General features: G+C 47.0%; 1 protein-coding gene across 1 annotated transcript in view; it reads right to left on the bottom strand.

Annotated features, from left to right (window-relative positions):
* CDC73 (cell division cycle 73) overlaps positions 1–13096 on the bottom strand; it is a 1222960-nt gene that overhangs the window by 256786 nt on the left and 953078 nt on the right. The window contains exon 15 of the mRNA XM_069641358.1: positions 10512–10612. Coding sequence (XP_069497459.1) covers positions 10512–10612 — 101 coding nt within the window. The remainder of the gene's footprint in view (positions 1–10511; positions 10613–13096) is intronic.

Below are 13096 nucleotides of genomic sequence, written 5' to 3'. Positions count from 1 at the left end.
GAAACCCCCAAGGGTTGCAAGATCGGTCCTCATGTTAAAGAGGGGGATTGTCATTGCCACACTTCAGGAAATACTACCAAGCAGCACAATTATGGGTACTGAAAGAATGGCTGGGGGACGATCAACAAACGATCTGGGTAACCCAAGACAGGGTGGTCGCCAGGACCCCGCTGGAAGATATCCTCTGGAAGCAAAAACACCATAGACACCCAAATCTCTGCATTAGTGAAATCATGAAAACTACACTGAATGCATGGGACGAACAGACATGTAAGGGCACCATGACCACGGCAACAGCACCATTCACGCCCATCTGCAGGAACCCGCAATTCCCACCAGGACAAGAACCCGGGGCCTTTGAGAATTGGGAAGAAGCAGGGTGTAGGAAAATAGGAGAAATGTTCCTCAATAAGACAGTAAGATCTTTTGCACTGTAAAAGCATGTGGAACTTGACAAATGCGGATAGATACAAGTACGAACAGCTCAGACATTGGCTTGCAACACCAGAGATTACTCAGGCGGCCACAAGGGAGTTAACCCCATTCTAAAAATACATCCTGTCCAACTCAGGATCCAAGCAACTGATCTCCACACTCTATAATTTTATCAATACACAGGACGAAGAAATGAAATGGATTTACATGAAAAGATGGGAAAGAACACTAGGGGAAGAAATCCCAATTCAGCAGTGGCGGAAGCTGTGGGCGGGCATTCCCAAACACGAGCAGTGCAGACCAGGGAAATGTGGACAAAAATAGTCACCCAATGGCACTACACACCGGAGAGGCTTAACAATATGTACCCGGGAACATCCGACCGCTGCTGGAGTGGCTGCCCGGAAGCCGGCACGTGGAGGCATATGTGGTGGGACTGTCAAGGGGTCAAAGGCTTCTGGACGGAACTGATAATAGAAATGAAAAAGATGTTCCCGGATGCGGATCAACTGGGGGAGAAAGTGTGGCTCTGCGGGATGATGGGGCATCAGTCCAAGAAATACAGCAAGGCACAATGGAGAAGTTTCATGAGCCTGGTCATAGCGGCTTGGGCCACCATCGCCCAAAACTGGAAAAAGCGCGACCCACCATTAATTTTCACATGGTTGCATAAGGTCTGGTCGCCAATGACAATGGAAAAGATCACACACCACCTACAGGGCTCGACTGGGTCATTCAGGAAAGAATGGGGGGGGAGAGTTCTGGAATACCTACAATCGGACTATATGGAACAATGGTGCCCGCACAACATTAGAATTACGTATTTATTTACCTCATAGTCGCACCCGAGAAAAGTTGGAACATGGAACATGTCTTCCAGAAGGGTGGAGGGGGGGGATCCAAGGGGATGTTACTCAGTTATACTGTATTTGTTACACTGTAAAATAATAAAAATATGTTTAAAAAAAAAAGACTAGTGGAGAAGCATGTCCTTTTAATGGATGGTGCATCATAAATCTTGGCGGCGGGAGATCTCTTCCCAGACGGGTGGGAAGACGTGCAGGGCCGAGAAGCTACAGGTATTGTCTTGGAAGGAACTGGATGCCGAGTGGTTGGAGGTGTATTTATTAAACTTTCAAGAGCCTGGGGGTGCTCTTCAAAGAAGTACGCAAAGAAAGACATTCTGCTCATAACTATGTCCTGGGCTGACCAGTTGGCAGAGCTTGGGATGATCAAGGGAATTAGTGGCAGGAGTGGAGGGTGTAGGCCAGTTACCGTCTCCCTCCTCTACCTCTATCAGGGTTTCATCAGGTTCTTAAGAAATCTCCTCTGCTGGGATTTAATCAGGCTTTTGTGGGGTGTTCCTCGGTAGGGACAGGCTCTTTACGAGGTTTGTCCTTACTTTTGACCTGAAGGCTCTTATTCTTCTCCTTCTGGGAAGAATCCCTGTCCTTATGCTTATCCTTGTGATTAGGGCTCTTTGAGGATGTCTTTTTAAAACTATAACCCTTAGTTAGACCCTTGGGGACATGTTTCTTTATTAAATGCGACAGTCTTGACTCTATAGGCCTCTCCCCATGTGTGGAGAAAGTTTTGGCACTGGGAAGGGCTTTACCGGCGTCTTTCGGTCAGTAGAAAGGGTCTTATGCTCAGCATCTTGGACTTATGGGGCCTGTCATGAGGCAGTCGAGACTCTCAGTGCCCAGAGGACAGTAAATCTGTTGATTTGCCCCTAGACGCCGACTCTCGGCATGTGTGAGACACATCGCCGTGGGGTAGGTCTTTGGTGTAGGAAAGTGTAGTGCCTTTGCCGCCGGGTGTCGCCCCCACAATAGAGCCGCCGTCTGTCTACTATGGTCAGGGGCTAGCACTGGGGAACGAGGAGGTTCCTCGTCACCCTCACCATCCAAAGGGACGGCATCGCTGCCGGCATTGGGGTCTCCCTCTACGTCCATGGTGGCCTCAGCCTGCATGGCGTGGTGGGCCCAATGTTTTGTCCTACGGTCTTTAAGGCTCTTTGGTTGAAGCAATTTACAGGCTCTGTGCTCATCAATCCACGTATATTTTTTGTTAGTGTTAAACAGTGTCTTCTCCATGTTTGGGGTAGGCAGCAGGGCGACCAGGGAAAGGGATGGAAATATACATTTTGTAATGACCGCCCCCCAATCTCCCTACTGTAAGGGCCTTGGCCCGGTGGGCCTTGCAAGGCCGATAGAAATCCGCCCAAGATCTTCATCCGATTGAGGCACGGCGGTCGAAAATTAACACATAAGTCAATGGCGTACGCCGAAATTGCACTCTGCGATAAGTGACTGCTAACAATGGCGGAAAAAAACAATCTGAGGGACCTTGATGCGTGAGGGATCATGGGTACAGTGGACGTCACACTAAGGATAGTATTACTGGCACGCCCTGTCGATGTCCCTTTTCGAATTTCAAAAATGAATGCTCTGCAGCTTCCACTAGATGTCGGCCTATGCATACCATGTGATCTAAGCAGATTCCACAAGCCTCAGAAATACACTTACATAATAATAGCAGTTACATAGGTATGAATTTGCAGGTTAGAGCATAATAAGTATTTGCCCAGCAGAGGACACAGGGAGGTGCAGGAAGATTATACCTTGTTAGTGCTGAGCCAGGATTTGACAGACTTTCGGAATTTGTGGTAGGAAGGTTCTAGTCCGATACTGGGGGGTAGGGCATTCCAGGTTTTAGCAGCTAGTACCGGGAAGCTCCTACACGCTGCCTTTTGAAGCTTGAACCTCGGTATGGTGAGCATCTGGTTGGGCGGATTAAAGTGTAGTGTTTGAATTTCTCGCATCGGTACCTAGGTGCTTGGTTATGTAAATATTTGTAGGTAAGTGAGAGGGTTTGGAATTTGATTCTTTGGTTGACTGAGACCCATCTCACGCTTTGTCTCAACTCTGATGTGGCATTTTCTTGGGAAGTTGGTTGCTGCTCTCAGCGCATTTTGATAAGTTTTCAGTTTCCTTAGGTAATGTTCGTTAGTGCCTAAATATAAGGCATTACAATAGTCTAGTTTGGTTAGTACAAGGGCCCTCGCTGAAGTGATGCACTTGTCAGGAGTCAGAAATGGTCTACAAGCGTTAATGAGCTTACAGGTGTATGCAGTGGTAGACGCAGTGACGTTAATTTGTCTAGGGAGAGAGTCAAGTCAATGTACATGCCTAGTGTTTTGACATTCTTTGAGACCTTAATGATTTTGCCATCAATGGTGAAGGTATTAAAGTGACTGTCGAGTCTGTTCAATCTAGCTGGAGTTCCTACCAAGAGTAACTCAGTCTTGACATCATTTAGGCAAAGTCTGTGTTGTGCCATCTAAGCTTGGATGATGGTGTAAATATCATTTAGTCTTTTGAAGTCTTATGTAGTTGCGTGAAATGGGGATAAGCATTTGGGTGTCATCGGCGTAGTTTGTATATATGATACCCATATGCTCCAACTTGTCGAATAGAGGCTTTGTAAATCTATTATAGAGCGTGGGGGAGACACAAGAACCTGGTGGGACCCCGCAGGTTACAGCAGCAGGTGCAGTTGGGGCAAACCCTCTGGTGGTTCTGTTGTTGAGGAATGACTGGATCCAAGTGGTGGTGGTGAAGAAGTGGGCTGCTGATATGAGATGGCTACAGAGGGTTTTATGGTCCGAGGTCCCGAGGTCAAAGGCAGCTGATAGATCTAGTAAAAGAAGAAGGGCAAGTTTGACTTCATCTTTTATAGTTTCTATTTGGGTTACTAGATCCATCAGAGCTGTTTCCGTGTCATGCTTCCGGCGGAAGCCTGATTGCCGAAGTCCCAGTAGGTTTTTACTCTCCAGGTGATGCTGTATCTGCAGGTAGGCCGCTCTGTCGATAATTTTAAGCAGAAAGGGCACAGTCGTGATTTGTCTGTAGTTAGTCTGGGAATTTGGGTTAATGGATGGTTTCTTGAGTAGGGGCCTGACCCAAGCGTCTTTCAGGTTTGTAGGTACTGTGTTTGAAGAGAAAGAGGCATTAGTGAGGTAATGTACAGTGCTAACTCATGTGCTGTTTCTTTTGTGATTGAGGCGGAGCAAACATCGCCCATGCATCTGGACGGTTTTAGATTTAGGATAATGTCCTCAACTTCCCTGATGCTGAGAGAGGAGAATTTGAATAGGTTAGATTGATCTGGTAGTGGCATTTGGGTTGGCAGTTGTGAGGCGTTAGTAATTAGGCTAGTTTTTCTGGTTTTAATGTTCTTTTGTAAGACCTCAATCTTGTCCGAGAGTGCTTTTTGGATGTTAAGACACCAGGTGGTGTCTTTGAGCATAAGGTGGGTGGGGTTGTGGGTGTTTCCAGCTCTCCAAGAATGTTGAATAATTCTTTAGTGTTGGATTTGGTCATCGTACGAGTCGCATTTAGCTAGAAAGATTGCAGATTTGTAAGTGGCAGAAGCTGTTGTAAAATTCGCTTTGTTGGAAGTTGAGGGGCAGTTTTTCCAGATGGTTTCAGCAGATCTTTTATTTTTTCGCAAGGTTCTTAGGTGAGGGGTGAACCATGTGTTCATATGGGCACGAGGTTTGGCTTTGCAATGTTTTTGAGGATCGATTTTGTTGACATCTTCAAGTATAGTTTTGTTATAGAAGCCCACCAGGTGGGTAGGGTCATCTTTGCACTTATTAACAGAGGGGATTGTAAGAGGTTGTAAAAGAGGGAGTAGCTTTTGAGCGGTTATGTTCCTCATATTTCTGGATAGTCTTGGAGAGGCCAATGATTTGTTAAGGTTGATGCTCTTTTGTATAGAGAAGAGGATGGCATGATCTGTCCAGGCGCAGGGCTGGTTAGATAGGATGTTAATATTGCAGTTGGCGCCTGCGATCCAGTCTAACTGTCTGCCTTTGTTATGGGTAGGTTGAGAGATACTTTGTGTGAGGCCTAGTTCAGCAATGCAGTTGCTTATAGCGAAAGCTTTGGCATCTTTAGTGTCATAAAGCCCTAAATTAAAATCTCCTAAGAGTAGGATTTGAGAGCCAGGTTTAGAATGGTTTGTAAGGATAAGCAATAGGTCTTCCACAAAGGAGGAGAGTGGCCCAGGAGGTCTGTACAACAGGTGCGCTGTTATGGTTTGAGTTGGCGATGAGGGTAGTTTGATTGTGAGGAGTTCTTCAGATGGGAGAGTTTGAGTGGGGGCTTGTCCAAGGCCTATTGACATTTTTTGTGATGAAAGCAATGCCGCTGCCTCTAGCTAAGGTTCCATCTTGCCGGATGATAGGGTTATTGGTCTGGGATAGCTAGTGAGAGCAGTGGGACAGATGTAGGTTGGAGCCACGTCTCCGTGATTGCTAGGAAGTCGAGGTCGTTGGACAGAATAAGGCCATTGATATCAAGTGCATGGGCTATGAGTGACCTGGCATTGATGAGGCCTCCTTTGATGGAAATGTTATCATCCAAGGGCAGTTTAGTGTACTTGCAGTTATTCTCAAGAGTGTTGGTTTTAGTAGGTGAGATGTGAATGGTGTTAGTTTTTTCTCTGACAATTACTGGGTAAGGGAGTGGGATGTGGCAGGCTGATCGTCTGTCGGTGGCCTCTTTTAGGGATCCTATGTCCAAGTCTCATATTTCTGATTGCCGTAGGGCATGGTATGTTAGGTGTAGGTTTGAAGGCATGGAGGTTTATCCATTGATCAGGTCTTAGTACTTGGTTGTTGGTCAGTCTATGTGTAGTTCCTGTTAGGATTTTATTGGCATGATGGTTGAAGTCTGGAAGGAATGTGGTAGGTCTAATGCTGTCTGAGCAGGGTAGCTTTATGGCCATGGACAATGGGCGACTCCAATTGGTTTCTAGGTGAAGGTGATGCCAATGTGCAGAGTTAAATTACTCTGATGCAGTAATGCTATAGGCAGGGTCTTCCACAGTCTTTAGCATTAGCGTGACAGCTAGATAGTAAGCAAATAAAATTTAACCAGCGTTGGATCATGGTTAAGATCAGATTAGCCTGCGGCTAATAGTCAATTTAAGTGCAGCCACTAGTGGGTAAAATGCAGAATTTCGCTAGGTGGATCGAACCCAGTAGCATATTGGTATTACCTTAGCAATAGTAACTTCCTTGGATGCGTTTGGGAGAATTCTCAGAAATGTACCAATTCCTCCCACCTTAGGGCCCTCCCGCTCTTTTGCTAAACTTTGGGACTTTGAACTTTTCAATTCAATGCGTTTTCAGACTTTCCAAAGTTTAAATACCTTCTCTGGGATAAACTACTGTTTCCCAGAGCAGTAAAGTGAAATTGACTTTACTTCGCATTGTACATGCTAGACCCAGTACACCCTATCTTACAATAGAGTGCTGGAGGGGTTTCTTAGTATCCCCGTGTCTAAATGCTCATGTAACATTTTTTATGTCACCCTTTCCTCAATTGACTGGCTGGTGGCAGTTGTTTCATTTTGAACTACCTTGGTTGGCATTTACTGCAACGGTTCGCGGCTCTGGTAAAGTAACTACGGGAGCCATCTTTTTCAAAATGGCGTCCAGCCATCTTTGCTAAAATGGTGTCCGGTCTTTTTTCGCCAGGTCTTTGTAGAAAGGTTCTGAGAGAAACCAGTCTCTGGCACCCGAGTGTATGGGGTAGGCAGGAAGTGAGGAAGGTGCCTGAAACTCTTTGTGCTTAGTCTCCTAGGAGACCTAAATGCACTCTGTGGTGATTGGTTGGCTGACTGTCAGGCAAGGACAGCCACCCTGCTGGGTGAGTGACAGCTAGGCTGGAATGAATGGGCGAAAACTGAATAAAAGGCGAGTCTTTTGGCTTGAAAGGCAGAGTCGTCCACTGGACGAAGGAACCGAAGAAGAGCTTGAAGAGGACGCCTGCTGCAACTCCTGGACCGTTGGTTTGCCCGGTGAAGCCCTGCTCCAGTGACTACTTGCCAAGTTCGCATCGACAGAGAAGCCCCTCCAAGGACGACTTCTCCCTTTGAGTTGGTGGGACCAATCAACTCCAAAGTAAGCCACCTGGACACCCATCTCGGAGCTGGTTGAATTTCCTCAGAGTGCTGCAGGAAACCGTATAGCCAGGAAGAGGGATACCAGATTCTGTGCGTAACTTTTAAGCTGGTCTACAGCTTTTGGAAGATCCTCTGGACTCCCATGAAGCAGGATTGGCCAAGCCTGAGCCCCCTCAGCAGAGTGCGGGACCCTAGAAGCAAGGACAGTCCACCTTGACAGCCAGGATCCTCGCTTATTGCTATTTGCTGTAGCGCAAGGAGCTGAAACGCGAAACCGCAACTAAAAGTAAAGTTTGCAGGTTGCCAGTTTTGACAGTGCAGGAGTCTCCCAACGTCCTCCCTCTTGTCACCACGACTGAGGCCCAGGAACAGCGAGATCTACAGAGCTGCACAGGAACAGAAGTCATGAGCTGCATCTTTTCTTCTTTACCAAGGTACTGTAAAACAAGTCTAAGAGAACTTACCTCTTACTGTAGAAGTGATTGTAACTTCCACAACTCACAAGTCTAATCAGCTTGCGGCCGTACATTTGATTCTTCTTTCCATCAAAAACTAAGAACTTGTGCAAAGATGTTTCCATTACTTACCAGAAGTGCTTTATCCTATCCAAGATTTTTGCCCATTGACTTTGGCTTAGCCTATTGAATTGAATGACTCTTCAAGTGTACTCTAAATCTGCACTGCTTTGGAATATTTGTGGCCTCTTGTGTGCTAATAACCTTTGCCTTTTACCAACTTAGTAAGAGTATTCTGAATGCCAACAGTAAAGTATTAATGTCCCCAGCAGACTTGTTACTGAAGTCACCTGTGGGCGTAGGTTGTGTCTGTGGGCCATCCCAAAAGGACCTTGTCTGATTCAGAAACTCAAAGTGTACAGTATTGAAGTATATTTGTGTGTTACTATTCTATTGCTCCCTTCTGAAGAAGGCTTTATAACTGATACATTATTCATTGTTTATGCAAGAAACCTTGAGTGTGAGAGTTTGAGTACCTGTAATTGTGAATCTTTGTGTTACTCCACTACATTTCCCCTCGAGATAAGCCTAGCTGCTCAACACGCTACCAAAACTGTGTAGTACAAGCTTATACCAAAGGTTGGGTTGCCTATAGCTGTAGTCCTAGTTGTTTGTAGTGCTCCCAGAGAGTACTGCGTTCAAACTTTGCCTAACACCTTAGCAATAGTAAGTTCCTTGGGTGTGCCTACAGTTTGTATTACAGAATACGAGGGACGTGCAGTGCCCAGAAGTGAGCTGACAAGTGCAGTTTGACTTGTTTGCTACAACAGGGTAATAGTGGTTAGGTTGGCAAATGGGCTAGCAAAGGCACATGCAAAATAACAGCTATTGCAAGTAGCACATAAATTGGCATTGCTGGCAAGAGGTCGATCTATAACATCGTAATAGCTAAATAACAGTAAGAAAATAAGAGTTGCAACATGCGGCAAACAGGTTTGGCATTGCTTGCAGAAGGAGTAGCCGATCTATAGCAGGGTAAGATTACATGTGGCACACAGGTTTTGCAATACTAGCAATAAGGCCCGGCATAGCTGAGACACTGTAGTGCATCTACGTGGGGGTTGCAGGTTTGAGTTTTATTGATGCTTGGAGCTGTCAGGGCTAAAGTAGGTTTAGGCTAATACATACAAGTTAGATACCGCAGAGAACGCAGCATGCAGAGGCCGCTGTGATCGCGGGCGTAGTCAGAGGTCGATCATGTGCTGCTCATATGTTGTTTAATTACAGCAGTTATGCTAGGAGGAGCTGATACGGGCCTGGTGGCAGAGCACTAGGTGTTAAGCAAGCATGCAAGGCTTGTAGTGCTGAGGCTACGTAAACAGTCATGGGACCATACTTTTATGCAGATCAGGGGGATCGTCAACCACGTTATATAGGTAGACCTAATGCTGATGTGTGCGCACTAGCGACATGCAGCCGAATAATAAGATGAAGTTATGCTGCAGCAAGTTCCGGTTTGTAAGGCAAAGACAAGCAGAGTGTTATAGCAGGGGGTTACACGGTCGTACCATGTTGGTTCCGAAGTTGTCCGCAGTGACAGTCATGCAGGTGGCAGCCGTGAGATGATCAAAGGAGTATGTAGGGGAGAGTTCATGGATGTTCGCAAGTGAGGTGGTTATGGGTCCTGGCAGACGCACAGTGTCTCGGTCAGGCTCAGTCAGGAGCCTTTTTTGGTTGCCTTCGTTGGGGGCTGGCTGATGCCTGCCGGTGCCCCGCAATTGGCTATGTGCAGGCAGCTAACCAATCAACTGGCACAAACTTCCTAGGACTCTGAAAAGGCTGAATTTTAAAAGTTTAGACTAGATTGTTTCTGCCTTCGAAGTACACTAGCATATTGTGTGAAGTACTGTCATATCCCCATCAGTCACACGTCTGCATTAGAAAATGAATAGGAGCAAACGAAAATCTAGTAACAACGCTGACGCACTTCATGCAGAGATTGTTGGCAACATGTCTTTTCAGTGGAAATCTTGCTCATGAAATGTGGTTTTACGGTCTGATACATGTCTGGCAGTGCATTTAATAATTTTGTGTTCGGTACTTAAGAGACCATATTAGCAAAGATCAATAGGCTTTTCAATTCTCCTAAAAGGAATGAAGACAGCAGTAGAACAATAGGACCATCACATGGTGAGCGGGAGGCATGTGAGTGGAGCACACAATCCAACCATGATAAAAATCTTGGCATGAGATGAGCAGCGTTCTTTTAAACATACTATATACACAAGGAAGATAATTTGCAAAGAGCAGATTTGTGTCACCACTATTTTTAATTGATGCACTCACATTGGCAAAAAATAAATAAAATAAAAGGCACACTAGAAACAATCCTTAATCACAATCTGAGGCAATAAAAGCAAAGAAAGAGCCAGCTTAAAACTACTCAAGCCGGTCATCTACATTTTAACAAGTTCAGCACATGTGTATGCATCTTTTTAACAATACATTACAGGTGCTTATGATGGGTCTGTCGAAAAACGAATACAATATTTTATACACATGACCAGTAGACCGCAAAATGCCTTGCAATTCTAAAGAGATTTAACATTAAAGCACACCGGAAAAACAATAATTAAAACTTACTCTTTGAAAAGATGTCAACTGGAGACCCATCTGGCAGTACCCAAGGCCAGCCCTTGAACTGCCATGCAGGACCTTGCACAAAAACAGCCACTACACGATCCCTACCAAGGTGAAGAGGAAGGTGCATTACTTTGTGGAGGCCATGATAAAGACTAATAACCTTGTTTTAATTAGTAAGTCAACAGTGTGGTACCTTGAGTGCCAATGCTACCCGTACTCAAATATTTCACTTACTGTACGACCTACTTTGCAGTTAATATGACACATGACTGGTAAGGAACAAGTTACTTACCTGTAACTACTGTTCTTCAGCATGGGTCTGGCATTGATTCACAAGCTCATGAATATTGCCCGTTGTGAGGCTGGGAATCCTTGCTTAAAGACAAAACAGTTTCACTTACAAACTATTTCTCCTCTAAACCAATCACTGTTCTCTGGGTCATACTGCCCCCAGCCAATAACAGTCCTCTCCATATGTCCCTCCTCTGGCATCCATCTTCAGATTTGGTAAGCACGTAAAGTGGCAGCATGACCAAGAAGAGCCGTAGAGGGGTCGGAGGGAGGGTTTGCATGTGAATCCATGCCAGACCCATGCTGGAGAACAATAGTTACAGGTAAGACATGTGTTCCTTCTCCAGCAGGGGGTCTGGCATGGATTCACATGCTCATGAATAACTAATACAAAGCAGTACAACATTACACAACCATGGGAGGTGGCAAGGCTCAACAGAACCAAATACCCTTACATTTGCAACAGGCTCACCTCAAGTGAAAAGGTTGCGTAGCACTGCTTGGCTGACTCTGGACTCCTCTCTGGGATCCCCGTCGACGCAGTAGAAAATCTTGAAGGTGTGCGTGGACCTCCACATAGCAGCCCTGCAAATGTCCACACCAGACAAGAACACAGTAATTGCAGCGATAGATCTGATGGAGTGAGCTCTCAGACGGCCAGGCAGCGGTTGGTTCGCCAACCGATAACATTGCGTGATGCAGCCAGAGAGGCACCTTGAGATGACAGCCTTGGACAAGGCCTTCCCCATGGTTCACAGGACCAAAGTTTAGGAACAGTTGAGAAGTCTTCTGAAAAATCTTTGTGCGTGTCACATAGAACTTCAGGGCACTAGCAACGTCCAGTGAGTGTAAGGCCTTTCAGCCGGTGACGAAGGCTTCAGGAAAAACACAGGTAGCACCAAAGGCTTGTTGAAGTGGAACTCAGACAGACCCTTCGGCATGAAAGAGGGAGGGAAAGGAAAGCACCACCCTCGACTCGTGGACAGTCAGATATGGCTGTTGGCAGGATAGGGCCTGACCTCACCCACCCTCCTGGCAGAGGTGATGGCCACAAAGAAAGCAGTTTTCCACAAGAGGAACTTGAGAGGGGCCTGGTGCATAGGCTCGAAGTGGCCACCATATGCCTCGTCACCATGTTGAGTTTCCACGCCAGGGCAGGAGGCTTGACTGGCGGGAAAGATCGAAACAGTCCGTGGAGGAACTGCTTAACAAGACGTTGAGACCAAAGAGAATACCTTCCCAGAGGCCTGTTGTAGCGGGAGATAGCCGCCAGATGCACCTTGATCAAGGCGTGCGCCAGTCGGGCCTTGGGCACGGATAACAAGTAGGGTAGAATCTGCTGGGCTGTGACCCTCAGTGGAGTGATCTTCTGCGACTGGCACCACATAGAGAAACACCTCCACTTGTGACTGTAGCATTTCAAATTGATGATGTTCTGGCCTTGGCAACGACCTCCCTGCAGTCCGCTGGCAAAACGCGTCCTCCAAACTCTAGGGCTGCAGGAGCCAAGCCTTCAGGTTCAGCGATCCTGAGTCATGATGCAGGATTGCGCCGTCTCCTCTGGTGAGAAGAGCCAAAACTACTGACAGTTTGACCGGAGGCAACGCCGACAGGCTTAAGTGTTCAGTGTTCAAATCTGCCTCGGCCACACCAGGGTGAGGAGTATCATCCTGCAACTGCACTGTCTGCGTGTGTTCATTGATGACTCGTAGCAGGAGAGGCAACGGCGCCAAAGTCACTGCAGCAGTTTTCCCGCCTCGGAGGGACACCTTCTGCATTGTGTGGGCTACCTTTTCGGGGTCACCCCCTTGTGCCTTCGTGAGAGCAGCCACCACCAGCTCCATCGTCGACTAATACCTCTCTTGAACCGGCTGGGTCTTCCTGGGCAGGTCGGCCGTCTTCTCCTCCGCCCCAGACTTCTCGAGCCTCTGCCGCAGCTTAGCCAGGTTGGGCGACTTCCTCTTGGAGGAGCGCGATCTTTGGCTGGCAATGGAGGCGGATGGGGATGTCAAATGCACCCTGCCCATTGCGACCCCGGTGGAACTGGACTTGAAGTGCTTGGCCTTGTCTTGTGCCCCTGCAGGGGAGGCGCCCTTAAAGGACTTAGAAGCCTGCTCATCTGACCGGCTGGTCCTGGATGAGGAAGGACTCTGCTCGGAGCACGGGGCAGAGGCCTTGGCATTCAGCCACGCCCCCCAGTCTACTGTGTCGATCCTTCGTCATCTTCTTGGAGAAGCCGAGGCAGATTTCACATTCTCCTTCCGGATGAAGACGGAGGAATTGGAGGTGCTTGT

The sequence above is a fragment of the Ambystoma mexicanum genome, chromosome 1q, assembly GCF_040938575.1.
Source record: "Ambystoma mexicanum isolate Mex_15411 chromosome 1q, UKY_AmexF1_1, whole genome shotgun sequence".
Lineage (NCBI taxonomy): Eukaryota > Metazoa > Chordata > Amphibia > Caudata > Ambystomatidae > Ambystoma > Ambystoma mexicanum.
This window is presented reverse-complemented; position numbering and strand designations above follow the sequence as displayed.